At 40.8% G+C, this 19234-nt stretch overlaps 2 protein-coding genes across 4 annotated transcripts in view; one reads left to right on the forward strand and one right to left on the reverse strand.

The window, feature by feature from the left end:
* Window positions 1-12584, forward strand: part of top3b (DNA topoisomerase III beta) — a 31048-nt gene extending 18464 nt beyond the window's left edge. For all 3 annotated transcript variants that reach the window (XM_006797581.3, XM_035910644.2, XM_087848992.1), the window contains exons 12-18: window positions 2651-2824; window positions 3205-3333; window positions 3566-3715; window positions 4128-4228; window positions 5280-5481; window positions 7923-8110; window positions 8531-12584. In XM_006797581.3, the coding sequence (XP_006797644.1) occupies window positions 2651-2824; window positions 3205-3333; window positions 3566-3715; window positions 4128-4228; window positions 5280-5481; window positions 7923-8110; window positions 8531-8812 (1226 nt within the window). In that variant the 3' untranslated portion in view covers window positions 8813-12584. The remainder of the gene's footprint in view (window positions 1-2650; window positions 2825-3204; window positions 3334-3565; window positions 3716-4127; window positions 4229-5279; window positions 5482-7922; window positions 8111-8530) is intronic.
* paxx (PAXX non-homologous end joining factor) lies at window positions 11964-15726 on the reverse strand. Its single transcript, XM_035910653.2, has 7 exons — window positions 15549-15726; window positions 14067-14127; window positions 13947-13996; window positions 13666-13844; window positions 13509-13571; window positions 12299-12392; window positions 11964-12213 (listed from the first exon to the last, which is right to left on the reverse strand). Exons 1-7 carry the CDS (start codon window positions 15647-15649, stop codon window positions 12165-12167), a joined length of 597 nt encoding a protein of 198 aa, XP_035766546.2. The 5' UTR covers window positions 15650-15726; the 3' UTR covers window positions 11964-12164.
* Window positions 15727-19234: the final 3508 nt, after the last annotated feature.

Below are 19234 nucleotides of genomic sequence, written 5' to 3' on the forward strand. Positions count from 1 at the left end.
ACTCTGTGATTGCATGCCCTTTTGGTGTAGACATGATACAGACCACATGGTGGCACTATTCAGATGGAGTTTTTAAGATTTGACACCTGTCTATATTTTGTGGTTCTTCATAACTATTTTAGAATACAGCTGCAAATAATGTCAGCAGTGAGTCCTTAATCAGCTTTCTGAGTCTGTGAACGATGGCCTGACATTGTGCTTTAGAGCTGCTTGATTAAGAATTTACTGCTTCATTAAACATAGTCTCACCCATACTTCTTACCCAGATGCAGGAAAACAGGCCCAAACCGCAACAATATTTCCCTTTCTTCCAACAAAATTTTTATCATTTAAACGTGCAGTCATGTGGAAGAAAAATTTACATGAGTCTATGCATCTCAGGCTTGAGTGTTCTTTTTGCAGAGCAGTACTTTGTTCCCCCATAGTCTAGTCGCTTTGCTGATATGATGAGTGACAAGAATCCTGCAGAAATGTTTTTTGTTAATGTTGTGTACACCTCCTTTAAACATGTCTTGGGAAGATCAAACCTTAATAGATCTTTACATTAAGAAAGGATCTATTTGTGTACTCCTCTGACTTGTATAACAATCAGATTATGGCTTAGATCTTCAGTGCAGAGTAGGGCTGGGCGATATGGCCTAAAATCCATATCGCGGTATAATTTGAAGCACGTGCGGTAACGATATATATCGCGATATATTCTTTTCTTCTGTATAACGTATTTTCCACACTATAAGGCACCAGAGATGGGCAGTAACACGTAACACGTTACTGTAATCTGATTACTTTTTTCAAGTAACGAGTAAAGTAAGGGATTACTATTGCAAAAACGGTAATTAGATTACCGTTACATCCCGTAGGAATACTGCGTTACTTAAACCGTGATTTTTTTTTTTTTTTTGCGAGAATGTCTCATGACATTCGAGCGAGTGCGACGTTCGTTGTCGCTGTGTGCAGATCAACAATGGATAATATATCGAGTGCGGGAGAGAGTATGAGCATGCAGCATTTAAAGCGTGGAAGTACTGACCTTATTTTGAGTTTGATTCCATAAAAAATGACAAAAACATTTGCATCCGTTGTGCGTGGGAAGAAAACTTATTTTTACAGCGAAAAAAACCGCTAAACAAGCACAGAGTGCGCAACGACGTAATGGGAAATTCACAGAGAAACTCGCGGATTCTTCAACTGACCGCTGCAGCACACCTGCACCAGGGCAAACCTCCGCCAACCTCACTCCTGCTTTACAGGTGTAAATAGAGCAACAGGACCGCTAGTCTTTGATTTTATTTATTTTCTGCTGTGTTTTACTTGCATCTATTTGAATCTATTCAGGTTGTAAATCAGGTTTTTAAAAAGTAACTAAGTAATTAATTACTTTTGAAAATAAGTAATCAGTAAAGTAACAGGATTACTTTTTGGGGAAGTAATCAGTAATTAGTTACTGATTACTTTTTCAAGTAACTTGACCAACACTGTAAGGCACACTTAAAATCCTTTAATTTTCTCAAAAATTGAGAGTATGCCTTGTGTATGAATTCTGGTTGTGCTTACTGACCTCGAATCGATTTTGGCATGCAGAAATCTGTTAAAAAATGTTTTAGTACAACTTTGGTAAGCTGCACTGCTTGATGGATTGTCAGAGCATTACGGCTGCCGTATTGAGGAGCTTCGCGGAGTAATCTGGGTCCAAAACTCCGTCTCTTCAGGTCCCAAAGTCAAACGAACACTGAGAGTTAAACACGGTCTAAATTCTTTCATCTTTAATAAAATCATCAGCGTTGCTGCTTTTCCAGGTGTAACAATTAATTTTAACATCCATGCATCCATGAAAACAGAATTTATTAAATTTAACAGAGTTAGAAGTTAACAGGAAGTTAGCTCGCTAGTTTACAGCTAAACATGACATACCATGTTCTGACTGAGAGACTTTTGAAACTAATTAAAACGTACAGCTCTGCTACCACTTCCAACATAAATGAAGACAGAAAACTAAACAGCAAGGGCGTTTGCAGGGTTACTGAAGTTGGACTACCTGGTATATAATGTTGTGCTACGTGATTGCTAGCGACACAGCTATATTAGCATAACATTAGCACAGTGAAGCTGGAGGATGAACGCCAACTTTTTTTCCACTCAATAAAAGTTAACGTGACGGATTCTGGTGGTCAGGGACAAATGCAATCGCATAGCAGGATGCTATACACGGGGCAAACTTCAGTCAGGAGAACAACTGAGATTATTTATCCACAATACAAGGTTAGTTATTAATATACTGCAACAACATAGGAATAGAACAGCTGCGAGAGAATTCAACATTAATGAATCAATGTTACGGAAGTGGAGGAAGCACAGTTTTTGGCTTTCCCCATATTTCAAAAGTGCTTCATCTCTTTGCTATGACTGTCGCCCTGCATAATTTGTAGATGATAGTGGTTGTAGCAGCTGCGATGCTTTCGACCAAAACAGGCGCAGCTTAATGACATCATCATCATGCGCTATCGCAGTACCGATATCGTTGGCCAAATTTATATCGTTTCTATCGTATATCGTTTATATTGCCCACCCCTAGTGCAGAGATTTGTGAACATTAAAGAATTACCACGCCTGCAGCAAGCTAATTCTTGCTAAATGTGCATTTTGTTTTCAGGTTACACAACTGTAATGCCATGGCAGGGCATCCCTCTGGAAGAGTCCATACCAGTATGTGAGCGTGGAAACACTTTCTCAGTAGATGAGATCAAGCTGATAGAAAAGCAAACCAGCCCACCAGACTACCTGACTGAGGCTGAACTCATCACCCTCATGGAGAAACATGGCATTGGTATACTTGAGCACTTAAATACTTTTTAAATAATTTAAGCGACAAGCTGCCTGTGCACATTATTTAATTTAAACTCAGCTGTTTGTTTAGATGGAAAGCTGGTCTGTGTCCAGGAAATGGACATGCTGTGGGTTATCACTTCATGTCTGGTCATATTTTAATTGTGTGGTATTTGGGAAGCAAGGCAGAAACAGATTGCAGATGCCAGTCACCCAGTCTGTCATCTCTATTGCATGGATGATTCATTAATCTTTCTGCTCATTACACATGTTTATTATATCTTTGAGGACATCCTTTGAGGACTTCATGCATGACAGCAGTTCTTTGGCTGGAAATTCTGAAAACAGTTTTATAGATGTTGGTCTTTGTCCTCCCTCCAGGTACTGATGCTAGTATCCCAGTCCACATCAATAACATCTGCCAGAGGAACTATGTGACAGTTGAGAGTGGACGCAAGCTGAAACCAACCAACTTAGGCATAGTCCTGGTACATGGCTACTACAAGATAGGTAATTTGCTTAAGTTACCTTTGTATTCTCTTACTCTTGTAATGAATTTGTGCTTGGTCAGTAGTGGAGGGTTTCTGGAACATAACTGATTTATCTTTGGATGCTATGGCAACTAATGCAGGTACTTGAATATAACTAAGTACCTGCAGGATATAGTACCAGACAGAGTGGTTTATAGAGCTAATAAAATACAAGATTATTATTAATGCAAATTTAATTGTGTGTTTTTCAGATGCAGAACTGGTGCTTCCCACTATACGCAGTGCTGTGGAAAAGCAGCTTAACCTTATTGCGCAGGGTAAAGCCAACTACCAGCAGGTCCTACAGCACGCCCTGGATATCTTCAAGAGGAAGTTTCACTACTTTGTTGACTCCATTACCAGTAAGTCCAGTGAAACCACAGGAACGCAGTGTCACAAGTTCCTTAAAGGGATTATTGATTATTATTATTGGGATTATTATTGGTAGCTGTGGCTCAGAACAGGTTGTTTGCTAATCTGAGGAAATGGTAAAGTCGCTAGTGACCTCACATTGAATCTTTGAGTAAGAAAACCGTGCCATATTAAAAACTGTTTTAAGTCAGATGGAAAAGATCTCAGAGCTTTAAACAGGCTGATTTCTGCTAAATGGGTCGAACATGGCAGGGACTGGGTAACAGTGCTGTAATTACAGTTTTACATCAACAAGAAACATGTGACATGTGAATCCAGAGGAGACATATTATTAAAGCACACTGCAGGCTCCAGTTTCTTGTATGCAGCTGAAGCTCAGACTTTGTGTGTTATGTTTTCTAGACATGGATGAGTTGATGGAGGTCTCCTTTTCTCCCATTGCTGCTACTGGGAAGCCGCTGTCCCGCTGTGGCAAATGCCACCGCTTCATGAAGTACATCCAGGTGAGCAGTCAAAGCTACTAAACCCCGTCTGAAGCATTTGAAGACAGATTGAATTATCAAGACTGTTGGAGCATGATTGTAAAAGAAAATCCTAACACTATAGTGCTCAAGATCTGTAGATGTAAAATGCAAAAATGTCTCTGCAGTTCAAATTCTTTCAACATGATTCACAGCCTAAAATATTATTGTCTGGGTTTAAGGACAAGGACTTTGGAAATTCTGTCTTTTTTGATATATTGTGGCATTTTTGAATCATCTAAGAAATTAACCATTGCAATTCTAATTCACAGCCACATGGCTGGGATTTAGACACGTGAGTTTGCCCTCAGTGCTTTTGTCATTTAAAGTAATAAATGACCATTTATTTATCCTGTGTGGGCCACTCACTGTGGCCTTGAAAATTAAGCTCATGTGCTTCCTTTATTACCATCTCTGTACGATAATGGAAAGACTTTTAAGTTCATGAATGAATCATGAAGCTCCAGTTCTGCTAATTATCACTGTATGAGATATATGAGCAATGTACCAACACAGTGGTCTTCATTAGCCTTTTTCTCCAGGAACGAGCAAGTAAACAAAATTTTGTTTTTGTATTTTTGTCTTCTTTGGAGTTTAGAAAATGCCTTTAGTGTGTCTTTTCGCCATAACTTTTACTGTTGGGGAAAAAAACCACATCAGGTATAATTGGTATAATTCTATTTTTCATAGGGCAGTAAACATGGTGCACAACAGTTAAGCAGCTTTTATACTGAAACGTATTATCAATGTAATCATTGTGCACTGCACAGAGGCTGCTGCTTTGTGTTGATGGTGTTATTTCTTACACACTAGAGTCATTCAATACTTGATCTGTATGTTCCACACAAGACTGAAGAGGACTCATATATATAATAGCTAAGCATGAAGCGGCGAAGACATAGATGTGTGTTTTCAGTCTTGATGATGATATTGATCTGAAGTGGCCTTTAGCCACTTTATGGTAAAATGTGTAACTGCCCATGAGTGGCAGTGAGTGATTCTTAAATGAAATTAAGCAAATATGTGCATGCAGGCCAAGCCCAGCAGACTCCACTGCTCTCACTGTGACGAGACCTACAGTCTTCCCCAGAATGGAGCCATCAAGCTTTACAAGGAGCTCCGGTGTCCTCTGGATGACTTTGAGCTTGTGCTGTGGACTTCAGGGGCGCGGGGAAAGAGCTACCCCCTGTGCCCCTACTGCTTCAGCAACCCGCCATTCAGGGACATGAAGAAAGGTAAGGCAGAATGGGAATGTTATGTTAACCACTGCCCACCAACCATAGTTAATTAGCATGAGCCTTGAAACCCTCTAAGAATCAAACTAATCCGTAATATAATTTTCTGGTAAATGGACTGATTCTTTTATATAACGCTTTTCTACTCTCCTGGAGCACTCACAGAGCTTTATTCAACATGCCACATACACCTATTCACACAAGCACTTCTATACTTCTATACATTAAGTGCTTCCTAGGTAACATTCATGCAGCATCGGAGAGCAACTTGGGGTTAGTATCTTGTCCAAGGATATTTGGCATGCAGACTGGGGGAGCCAGGGATCAAACCACCAACCTTCCGATCAGTGGAAGACTTGCTCTACCTCCTGAGCTACATTCAACCTGAAAATCATTTAATCAAGATGGACAATGCTCAACTTTAAACAATTCAAAAATACAGAGTTGCTTCTTTCTTTTAACACTAAAAGGTTAGCATGGTCAATCAGGTATGGTCAAAAAAGCCGAGAGAGACGGGGCATCAGGGAGCCACAGTGAAGGTTAGGGAATGAAACTAAGAACCAGATGTTGTAGAGAACTGGTTCCCATTATTTCAGTCTGCTTGCCCATTGATTCTGCTTATCAATTACACTTCCACTTGCATTTGCGCTGAAATCAACTGAGCTCTGAAAGTTTTTTAATAGTATTTTTTAAACCTTTGTTCACAGTATTTACACATTCATCTAAAAATGCAAGAGCTTATCGGTTCGATCCTGGGGGTGTTAGGAAGGGCATCCATGTTAAAAATGTGCCAAATAAAACATGCAGAGCCACCTGCTGTGGCAGCCCCTTGTGAGCAGCGGAAAGTAGTTTGTAAGAGTCTTTCATTTTGCAAAAATACCTTTTTGAAGGTGGAGGTCCAGAGTAGGGCTGGGCCATATCATACCGTTCACGGTAATACCGGTATAATGTTGGGCAACGATAAGAAAATGAAATATCGCGATAGAATATGGGTAAAACGCACATGCGCAGTGCCTTTGTTTTCATACGCACATGGCGGAAAAAGCATGGCGGCGACAGAGAATGAGAAGGGCAAAAGCGGATCGTTGAATGAAACGGATGAACCAGAATTGGTTTGTAAAAATGCTGCAACTCCAGTGGTGTGGAATTGGTTTAGCTTTTGTCAGATACACGACAAAGCACTATTTTTGGTAGAGCATGCTAGCGGGCCGTTGTTATTACCGTGTTTTTTAGAAAATACGGCACACTTAAAATCAATCCTCTGATTTTTCAGAAAATCAACAGTGCCCCTTATAATCCCGTGTGCCTTATGTATGAATTCTGGTTGTGTTTACTGACCTCGAAACGATTGTATGTGGCACACGGCGCTCGAAAATCTGTCAAATGTACGACTTTGCTAAGCTACGAAGCCGCACCGCTTGATGGATTGTAGGAGCATTACGGCTATCGTAGGCAGGAGCCTCGCGGAGTGATACGTACTGTGCTTCAACATAACATTACCGTATTGTGTGTGTATAACCTCTTTTTAAGTTTTGTGGATATTATACATGGTTATGCTGAGGATATGTCGGCCAATTTCCACTGAAAATGCCTTTAACTTTAATGCATATAAAAAACAGCAACAACAACAGTGAAAATACATTTGGTTTGTTTGGGGTTTTTTGCACTAATAAAGTTGTGGAGTTGTAAAGTATTTTGTCTAGTGTCAATTATATCGTTATCGCAAATTTTCAAATGTATATTGTGATAAATATTTTTGGTCATATCGCCCTGCTCTATTCCAGAGTACTTAAACTAGGCGATCTGTACTATAGTAGTAGGATTACTGCCTAGTCCTATTTAAGCATACTGTGCCCTAGTCCTCTTCTTGAGGTGGGTCTGGGGGTGGTTCAGCTGAACTCAAGCACATTACACTTATATTATCTATCCATGAAGCCAGATAACACTCACCAATTAGACTGTAGGGTTGTCTTAAAGACATAAAGACCTGTATGATCTCTAATTTTCTTCTTCTAAAGTCACATAAAACTGAGGTTATTGTACTTGGCCCTAAAAATCTCAGACATATGATATTTCTAAGATTGTACCAACACTGTCTTAACAACAGTTGCCTCTGTAAGATTGCTGTGTTAAATAGTTAATTAATGTTTTAGGCATGTTTGAGGACAGTATGTCAACTCTTCTAGCATGCTCCAATAAAACCACAGAATCAAAGGCAGACTGAGAGAAAGTGAGGAAACTACAAGATATTTACATGCTGGTTATCCCTTCATTGGAACTGAAGTTGACTGTGTAATGAATGAATAATTGAAGGAGCTCAATACACACAACACAATACACACAATACATGCACTACTGTGTTAGGAAAAGCGACCCTGTTTCTTTGTGCTTTCTGGTCTCATGGGCCCCTCTGACACTGTGGCGCTGTCTGCTTTTCTCAGGTATGGGATGCAATGAATGTACCCATCCATCATGTCAGCACTCTCTCAACTCGTTGGGCATTGGACAATGTGTGGAGTGTGATAGTGGAGTTTTAGTGTTGGACCCCACATCTGGACCAAAGTGGAGGATGGCCTGTAATAAATGCAACGTGGTGGTGCACTTCTTTGAACATGCACACAAAGTGCAGGTAAGAAAATTATTGTCTTACCTACCTATTGTCTTACTTTATTATTGTCTATTATGGACTGGCATATATAGATGTTTTCAAACTGACCACACTCTATACTACAAACAGTAACGTTCAACCTTTCTCACATATTCATACAGCACTTCATTCTATGCACTTACACTCTTTATTGCCATTGTATCCTCACCTACTGCCAAGGTAGAATCGTCATTTCGTAATACCCATGTTGTTTGTCTGTGGGAGAAAGCCCATTGTAAGTACAGAGAGCATGCAACCTGCTCACAGAAAGGTCAAACTGAGATATTTTCAGTTTTTTCCATACAAGCATCTTTGATCTATAGCATTACTGAAACCGAAGAAAGTATGAAACAGTACCCCAGTTCCTTGATTTATTTATTTTTGTTAATGCTTTTTTCTCAGGTTGCTCAGGAGAGCTGTGATGTCTGTGATGCCTCTCTGGTTGCAGTGGACTTTAACAAGACTCGCACTCCTCTTCCTGCCAGTGAGACCCAACACACTGGCTGTGTTTTTTGTGATCCAGTGTTTCAGGATTTGGTGGAGCTCAAGCATGCCACCATGCGGCATTCCATGCATCGTGGTGGGGGTGGGAGAAGAGGAGGACGTGGACGCGGACGTGGACGTCGTGGCAATGCTAAAAAACCTAAAGATAAAATGGCTGCCCTAGCTGCTTATTTTGTATAGTTTCTGTGTGTATAATTGTCCTTTTGCATGTCATTACATAAACTGGTTTTCTTCTGATAATGAATCTATATATGGTAAATGGCCTGTATTTGTATAGCGTTTTACTTAGTCCCTATTGAACCCAAAGCACTTTACACTACTTTCAGTCATCCACCCATTCACACACTGGTGATGGCAAGCTACATTGTAGCCACAGCTGCCCTGGTGCGCGCTGACAGAGGCGAGGCTGCCGGATACTAGCGCCACCGGGCCCTCTGACCACCATCAGTAGGCAACGGGTGAAGTGTCTTGCCCAAGGACACAACGACCGAGACTGTCGGAGCCGGGGCTCGAACCGGCAACCTTCCGATTACAAGACGAACTACCAACTCTTGAGCCCACAATCGCCCCATAAATACACAACAACTTTTTTTTTTATTAATCATTTTGTTAAGTGCTTTGAGTGGTCAGGTAAAGTTAAAAAAAAAACACTATATAAGAACTAGAACCATTTGTCATTGTTACTAAGCACCTAAAAGACACATGACTTTATTCTATGCACTTTTTATCTATTATTCACACTTAAAGCCACCACAACAACAATCACCTAAAAGCACTTTATATTGTCGGGAAAAGGCCCTAAAATACTACAGAGTATTGTACAGAGAAAACCCCACCCCTATGAGGAAATGCTTTTGGCGAAAGAAGAAAAACTCCCTTTTAAAAGGAAGAAACTTCCAGCAGAACCAGGCTGCACCAATAAGGTTAACTAAATTAATCTCAATATTAATTTTAACTTTTTATAAACTGCTACTGGCATTGTAAACAGGCTAACATTTTGTCATTATTTAATCAGCATTCTCCAAAACAATTGTGAAAAAGTTTGTCTATTATTCTTTTAACTAACCAGTTGTTATTTTACATGTAAAATAACAATAACAATTAGTTTAATTACTTGATCTTCATTTAAACTATTTCACTGCAGATTTTCCTCTTTGAAGAATTTTTCACATAAAAGGAAGGTATAATTACAGAATAAAATTATAGCAGTCTTACATTACTAATGTGTTTAAATACTGCTTTTGGCAAAATGATGATACACAACATGGGAACAAATTCATGACTAGGTGTAGCAGAGTAATGGCCAACCAACAGACTTAACACACATGACACGCATGCTGCTAATTGGGGGTAATTGACTCATGTGTTGTGTAATAGCAGTGTGGATTTCAGGTCATTCAAGCTGTGAAGAAATGGGTGTCAATTAAGGCCCTTATTTAAGGAAGGAAGGCAGCAGCTGTTGTACCTGCTGGTTTTAGCCCTTGCTCAGTGAGTAAAATGAGTTGTTCCAGACATTGCAGTGGGGGAGAAAGAACTTTAATCAAAAGTTGATTGGAGAGGGGGAAATAATTGGCTGCTCAGCTAAAAAGATTTCAAATGCTTTGAAATGGGAAAGAAAAAGAAAAAGGAATCTGCCTAGATGATAGAATAACAAGAATGGCAAAGAAGCATCCAATGATCAGCTCCAGAGAGATCAAAGAAGATCTCCATTTACCTGTGAGTACTTTAACAATCAGAGGATCCCTTTGTGAAGCCAAATTATTTCCAAGAAACCTCATAAAAAGTATTGAAAAGGTTACAGTTTGCCAAAGAACACATTGACTGGCCCAAAGAGAAGAGCACAATATTCTATGGACAGATGAAAGCAAGATTGTTCTTATTGGGTCTGAAGATTGCAGACAGTTTGTGAGACGACCCCCAAACACTGAATACAAGCCAAAGTACACTGTGAAGACCGTAAAACAAGGAGGTGCAAGCATAATGATTTGGGGATGTTTCGCATACTTTGGAGTGGGGCCCATTTATCACATAACAGGCACCATGGACCAGTTTCAGTACCTAAAAATACTGGAAGAGTATTTTTAGGTACTTGATCAAAACTTTTAACATATTTTTCAAACGTAATATAATTTGTTGGTTTGTTTTGTTTTTTGCCTTACGCGGAGAAAGAAATGCCCCTAAAATGGGTGTTTCAGCAGAACAATGACCCCAAACACACCAGCGAGCAGGTAACATCCTGGTTGCAGACCAAAAAGAGCCCAGCCCAATCCCTGGACCTCAATCTGATTGAAAATTTGTGGTGTGACCTCAAAAATTCTGTTTTTGACGCAAAACCCAAGAATACAAAAAATCTGTGGAATTTGGTCCAGTTAGCCTGGGCTGCAACTTCTGTTTGCAGGTGTCAAATGCTAGTTGACTGTAAATATTCCAGTTTGTAAATGAAAATACACACTGCTATTTTTTTTTTTTTTTTTTTGGAACAACCTAATATTTTTAGTAAAAATAAAGAAAAGAAATAATTGTTCATGATTTCATTTGAGATTGAATTTGCATAGCACAACATGGACCTTTTCCTGTTTTTAACACACTGTTATGTTGTACATAACTGTACGTAGGACACCTGGGTCAAGTGATGGATTTTTTGCTTTTGTTAATGCTACAAACTATTTTTTGAGGCTAAATGGAAATCTTCTAAAGCAGCAAGATGCCATTTCCTCTGCAGCTTACACATCATCTGCTTTAAGATGTGCATTAGAGTTATTTCCAGGATGTCAAGTACTTCTGATTTAAGGCTTTTTCAGGAGAGCTACCTTATCCAGAGTAATATGCAGTGAAAATCCTATTAAAAAGACAATCGACTTCTGTGGAAGTAGTTCAGGTAGCTTGCTCTCCACAAAGATAATAACACTGGATTAAGTATATTCTTAATCTTAGTTACAGCACTCTCAATAGGACATCTACTGGGAACTTTCCTCCCTAGATAACACCCAGCACAAACAGCAATAACTTAAATCGAGTTGAATGCTACATCTTATCAAACAAAGTGGACAAGAAAGCAGCTTGGATGTGTTGGCTGGCAGTAGCTCAGGAAGTAGAGCAGATCACCTATTAAATTGAAGGCTGGTGGTTTGACCCCTGTCTGCATCCTTGGGCATGATACTAACCCCAAGTTGCTCTCCAATGCATTTGAGTGTGAATGTTAGAAGCACTTGCACAGCAAAACAAGTGCTTGTGAGAATAAGGCAAGTTGTGTAAAGTGCTGTTCTCAGAGTAGAAAAGCACAATATAAGAACAAGTCCTGAAAAGGGGGGAAATTAAAAGTGTGCAAATGTGTTTCTTATGTCATTTTATTACAAATTATCATTCAATCATTTATTGGAGACAACTATTAAAAGTCAGTGTTTTATAAAAAGCAGTTAAAGTTTAAGCTTTGATCCCATAAATATGCACTGAGGTTTTCATGTTCTGTTAGTGGATTAAAAGATCATTCATCTCTGGCTGCACAGCAGGACTACGAGTACAAGAAGGAAGATCAGTCTTCATCTGCATCATCAAAGGCAACGCCAGTCGCTTGCTGCTTTCTGCAAACACACATGGACAGTGGCTTGTTTTCACTCACATCAGTAGCATCACTGCTCTATTGAAGTCCTGTAAGAGACACCATACTTTTTAACCCCTGGGTTGATGAGTGAGGACCCCGGAAGTCTTCTCTTCATGGTCATTGCTGGAGTGCTGCTCTGCTCCTGCCAGGGCTCAAACTCTAAAGGAGAACAGTTTTGCATTAATGAAAACGTTTAATGTTAATTACCTTATTTAAGCATGACATTTACATGTCTCCTTTTACTGAAAAAGATGGAATACTTCAATGTACATATAAGCACTGGATATAAGATCATTATTGTATTCAGTACTTACCTCAAAATTACCCAACACTAAGAAAATCCCATTTTAAAATCACTTAAAACAGTTTTAATATATTTAGAAGAGATTGCATTACAGCTGAAAATAAATGCTTATTCATTATCATTTGTTATGATGTTAAAGAAAATTTGAGCCTCTTTCAAGATTAAAGTTTATTGTGACTGGTAGTCCACACTTGGTACACAACCCCAACACATCTATGTGTTGGGGTTGTGTACCAGTGGGCCAGTTTCACAAAACATGCAGAACAACTACTCCAGTCAAGGCATAATGGCGAATAAATCTTTGTAGTACAGTCAAAGTGAGTGTTTGAAACTGTTTACAGATGTCCACTGCAACCATTGTTTATTTGGTTTTGTTTTATTTTTTCCCTTACTTCTTCCTCATCATATGAGTTTCCCTTTGGGATGAATAAAGCTTTTCTTATTCATGACGGAGAACAAGGGACACTTCTAATATGATCCACTATTAACAGGTACACCTGTAGCCCAAAAATCTTACTTTCCTTCTGGTAATTTCCATTGTCTTTCCAAAGGATATACCCATTTGACATTTCCCAGGTATTTTGGTTGTAGCAAAAAATTATGGATTTCACAACAGATCACAACATGATCCACTGTACAGCCTCTTGTAATTTAATTTTACACATGAAAATAAAGAGCAGCATCTCCTGATCCAAGCCAACGTCAGCTACCATAACCATATTGGATTACACATACGGGAAGCTTCTGTTGTGGTTTAATCATGTTTCTAACCTGCAGAGTGTCCTGCTTTACATTCCTGACTGAAAGCATGCATCAATGGAATCATTTATGAGCAAACATCCATTAGGTTGTATAGAAAAGTTGGCCACAGCCAGTGTGACATCACATTTAGATTTTGAATCCTTGGTATTGGAGTTTGGCCAATGTCATGGTGGTTATTTGAAGCCAAGAGCCATTTCACAAATGTATACCTGTGGGCCGTCTTTGATAATTTTTCACTGGACTGGCTGAGGGGGGTCCACTTGAGGGCCCACCTGTGAGGGGACATGTTACAGTCAGTACTGATCTAAAGGCAAGTTAGTTTTAATGCTGCATAAAATGAGAGTCACAACTACAAAGTGAATTCACTGTCAAGCTGTGTGAGGCTGTCAGCCATCGTGAACAGCAGCTCCCTCAACTTGTCTGTGGCCTGTGGACCTTCCAGTCTGGACAGGGTTACACTCAGGTCTCCTGGACTGGATCCCAAACGCAGCTCTGCACCAACCTCATGCACGGTAACAGACACATCTCCACTATTGCAGGATGCCCTGAGGAAAATAGAGATATATTCAGCCTCACTTACCTGACCACAGCTTTTTATAGTCCCATGCAAGAAGTGATGCATGCAGGAGTTGACAGTGTGGTCTCACCTGAGTTTTAAGACATAATCCTCTGTAGATTTTAAGGCAAACCGCTGCCCCTGAACACACAGGGAAGACAGAAATTATGACAGTATACTGAGTGAATGAGAAGAAACCCAGAATACTTACAAGGTGCTTCAGGCTGTCCTTAGTGTACTCCACACTCCAGACATTTGCAGCATCTGTCAGACTACAGCACACGATGTTTTAGTGCGCATGTGTGCCTAAACCAGTGGTTCTCAAACTTTTTTTGCTGGGCCCCCCTTGTTTTACAAGAAAAATGTTCGCGCCCCCCCCTCGCGCGCGCGCGCACGAACACATCCTCCAACCACACAGACCCATATTTTGCTCCATTGCGGTTTATTTTACACCTCAAACATTTAGTAAACAATTAAGCAAATACAAGTAATCTGCAATAAATTACAGGTAGTAAGAAAATAAACTACTAACTCTTTTACGCTATGTCCACACCTACACGGATATTTTTGAACACGCAGCTGTTTCGTCCACGTAAACGGCGTTTCGAATCACCGAGAACGGAGATTTTTTAAAACTCCTTTTTTGTGGTTACGTGTGGACGAGGAATACAGAGTTCGTCACGCAACGTCAAAGGTATGTGCCTTTTTTCACGTCACGCTGTGTGCACGTTATTGTTTACATGAGATGAATTGCAGAATGGCAGATAGAGACGAAATACTGTTAATCTGACTATCTGCAGGTTTTACACACTTACATATACACACAGTTACTGTCCCTCCATTTAGAAAGGCAGAGGCCTCATGGTGTAATTATTTTACATGTAGTTATTTTTTTTCCTGTGTAATAATGTTCAACATTGCTATCAATACATTTTTCAAAAAATCCCTCTGCAAAATGGGTTCAAAAACATAAACAACTGTTGGATGCTGTTTGTCCGTGATTTGAACCGAGAGAACAAATTGTGGCAGGAACGACCTGATGTTATTTGTATCCCGCTGTAACTTTACTGTATAAAGAGCTAACATTTCCAAAATGTCAGGAGTAGTTAGTCATTACAACAAGTGTTTGTGAACTACAAATCAAGAATGTGGGATACTGTTTGTCCGTGATTTAAACAGCCCAGCGCTGCTCCCAACGAAGGGAAAACCAATTCTGCAGGGAGACCTACCTCGGCACTTGTGCAGGTGAAACCAAAGGGAAGATATGCTTCACCATATTTTCTAGTCTTTGGCTTAGAATGAAGTTGGTTTGGAAACATATTCAGCTATGCTTCATCTCCTGCTTTGCGTTTGCGTGGGCGCCCGTGCTAGCAGTGTCCAAGCGTTGTTGTTGTTGTTTTTTTTTCCCTTTTCTTGCCGCGCCCCCCCCCCCCCCCCCCAATGGCTCTGCGCCCCCCCCTAGGGGGCGGGCCCCACACTTTGGGAACGTCTGGCCTAAACTAATGCGCTCACCGTCAGACTTTCACTGTCAGTTAAAACTAAATTTTATACCACCGGGAGAAAGGCCATAACATCAACAAACTACTAATAATTCCCTTTCCTCCTAGCTTATGTCCAACCACAAACGTATTTTTCCGAATAAAAAAGATTTAAATTTCAAATGAACTCCGGATAATAACAACATCTGACTCACCAGACACTAAGCATTCCATCTTTCCTGCGAGTGTAGCAAAGGAATTTAGATTGGCTTCTTTTATCCAACACGGTACAATAGGAATTTACACTAACATCCATGTCTCCACTATGGTTCACAGAAGAACAATAAAAGAAAAACAAGCGTATGCCTCTTGCATGCCCCAAGAGTACACCGTTTCATAGCATGAGTGCCAGACACCTTTGACAAGCGCCACCTTCTGGCCTGGAATGGTTACTTCATTGGCTTGCAGACTGCGGGGACCTCTCTCCCTCTCGATGTAATCGGCATACCAATTGTTGAATGGAGGAGTAAAGCTCTATACTTCTGTTCCTGAATCCAGAGCACACACACTTGTACACCTGTGTTAGCAAAATAGCACTGGACCATGCCCTGTGGACATTAACTTTATTGAATAGAATACTTGCACCTAATTGCACTTCTTTCCCCCTAAAAAGAAAATCTAACAATTCCACTGCACATCTTACCTTCACGTGTTGCTTATTTACTATAATAATTCCATATGCATTTTCTTCATCTTATTGGGTTGAAACTTTCTTGATACCTTATATCTCACTCTGTTGCCATGTCACCATCACTAAGTGAAACATCATAAATAAACTATATGTTTTGAACTTTTTATTACATTATATCTACTAAGTTTGATCCCTTTCCTCTTCCATTGGCTAACATTCTTTCCCTTTTCCCTCAGTGAAATAGCAATGGGCCAGACACCCCATACTCCCACAGCACTTCCCACAGGACACCCCGAGGGACACAGTCGAATGCCTTCTCCAAGTCCACAAAACACATGTAGACTGATTGGGCAAACACCCATTCACCCTTAAGTCTTCTTGACAGGATAAACAGCTGGTCCAGTGTTCCACGACCAGGACAAAAACTGCATTGTTCCTCCTTTATCCGAGGTTTGACTAACAGACAAAATCTCCTTTCCAGCACCCTGGCATAGACTTTCCCAGGGAGGCTGAGGAGTGTGATCCCCCTGTAGTTAGAACACACCCTCCGGTCCCCCTTCTCTACTGCCCCTGATCTCCACACAACATTGTAGAGGTGTGTCAACCAGGACAGCCCTACAACATCCAGAGCCTTCAGGAACTCGGGGCGGACCTCATCCACACCAGGGGCTCTGCCATCAAGGAGTTGTTTAACTGCCTCAGTGACCTCACCCCCGGAAATTGGCGGGTCATCCCCGTCATCCCCAGACAAGGAGGGGGGGGGGGAATAGAATAGAATAATCCTTTAATTGTTCCACACGGGGAAATTTGGTTGTGACAGCAGCCAGAAAGACACATATACAAACAAACAGTACACAGGACAGAGAACAGAAACATACACTTTTTTTTTTGATGATGAGCCCAACCATTGGAATACTTAAGGATGATGTTGGTTGAGTGGGATGATGTAGAGTCATATGTGAACAGGGCATAAAATAGGGGGCTGAGAACGCAGCTCTGTGGAGACCTGTTGCTGAGTGAGAGTGGGGTGGAGAGTTGGGGGCCAAGTCAGACTGATTGAGACCAGTTGGTGAGGAAAAGGTGGGATTGGTGGCATCAGTCAGGGAGGGGTTGAACATGAATTTACGATTTCATGTGTGCTTTTGGTGAGTAAAGCCACATGAGTCTCTGAGCCATGTATTCCCTTTTGTAGGCTTAAGTGGTTGATCTAAATTGGAGACCAACTATGCTTTCTCTTTCTCTTTAGTGATGAACTATCTGCACTGGCACTAAAAAGCCGGTGCAGATGTATCGATTTGAAGACTAGGGTTAAGATCAACTTTCACCAAATAACTAGGACTGGGGAGCATAAACTCTGTGGCTGGTTCATCATCATTATATTTGTCTTGTGGGTTCGTGGCCTTACTGGGCACATGGCTGAACTAGTCTTGTGGCGTAATATGTGTTTAACTGGTAAATGTATGTATACTATACCTGCTACCATCCACTTTTACCTCTCATCCCTCCTTAATTTGGAGTTTTAAGAATAGGAAAATTGGATTTGGTAGAGGGGTGGGTGTCTGCTCGTTTGTGGGCCAGGTTGTGTGGTGGCTTTTTAATGTTGCCTTCTGTTATGGCTTTTTTGTTTTCTCTTTTCAGAATCATTTGCAATGTCAACGTGTAACTTTGATTTTTAAGGAGGGGGTGTTACAACCCAGCCACACTCATTGAAGCCACAGCCTGCTGTTTGACTAGCATGGGAGGATTGTCAGTTAATGCAGGTAACCTGTGACTTGGATACTATCAAAGCTGGCCCGGGTGAGCTGCTCAGTCGCTCTTCCACTTCACCTGACATCAACCTATTGGTGATCTTTGTGTCTTGTTAGGTCAACATTAACAAATTATTTTATATTATGTAAGCTTCTTGTGTCAACTCACTTCTTGTCATCTGCTTCCCACATAGCAAAATTGGTATGGCTTGGATCTGGCCCACACAATGTGCTTACACATGACCCACATACCGCAAAGAATGACGGCCCTTTGGTGGCCCAGATCTGGTTTGCCAGAGGTGGCCCACACATGGGCCAGCACAAGGCCAGTGGCAGACACACTAGTGGTCCTCTGCTGGCCCATGTGTGGATTACCTCTGGCAAACCTGATCTGGGCCACCAAAGGGCCATCATTCTTTGTGGTATGTGGGCCATGTGTAAGTTGTGTGCAGCCACGGGCCAGTTGCAGACACACTGCTGGCCCTGTGCTGGCCCAGTTTCAGTTTCAGCTCTGGCCCCAGATGTCAGCCTAATGTGTACCTTAATCAAGCCACGTGATAACAACATGTGCTGGAACATAATAGTACCAAAGTAACTTGAGAAAACTGTTCAGACAGTGAATGGACTGTTTCTTATATAGCGCTTTTCTACTCTCCCAGATTACTCAAAGTGCTCTATACAACATGCCACATTTACCCAATCACACACTTTCTCTAAACTGAGTGCTTCCTAACTACATTCATACAATTTCACAGTCTTGACATGCAGACTGGAAGAGCCAGGGATCAAACCACTAACCTTCTGATCAGGCCTATCAGCTGTCATGCTACGTGTTAGCGCCAGATGTCTGCTTTATATTTTTATTTACAATTGAGTTCATGTTTGTTTTATAATTCATAGATTCATTACATAAGTCATCTTTTCAGGATTAATAAATATGAAAATATATGTGTTTGCATAAAGTAATGTTATGTCACTGTTTGGGATTGGAACCTAAAAAGGGGTACCTCTCACTTTAAGTATGTAAGTGCAATAGTAGCATGAAACCCTGTGTGAGGGGGAAGGGAAGGAGCATGGGCAGAGAGGTTAGGAGTCTCACGGTTTTCTAACCGTGTGCACAGGTAGTCCTGGATAACTGCTTTTTTTTGTAACTTTCATGCTTATTTAGGAGGTAATGGTAAATGGTAAATGGACTGGTTCTTATATAGCGCTTTTCTACTCTTTCTGAGCACTCAAAGCGCTGTACACAACTTGTACATTCACCCATTCACACCCATTCGCACAAGCACATTTCTCTAAGTGCTTTCTAAGTAACATTCACACGCACATTCATACTCCGATGGATGCATCGGAGAGCAATTTGGGGTTAGTATCTTGCCCAAGGATATTTGGCATGCAGACTGGGGAAGCCAGGGATCGAACCACCAACCTTCCGATCAGTAGATGACCTGCTCTACCACCT

This window comes from Neolamprologus brichardi, chromosome 12 (genome assembly GCF_056152115.1).
Source record: "Neolamprologus brichardi isolate AB-2024 chromosome 12, ASM5615211v1, whole genome shotgun sequence".
Lineage (NCBI taxonomy): Eukaryota > Metazoa > Chordata > Actinopteri > Cichliformes > Cichlidae > Neolamprologus > Neolamprologus brichardi.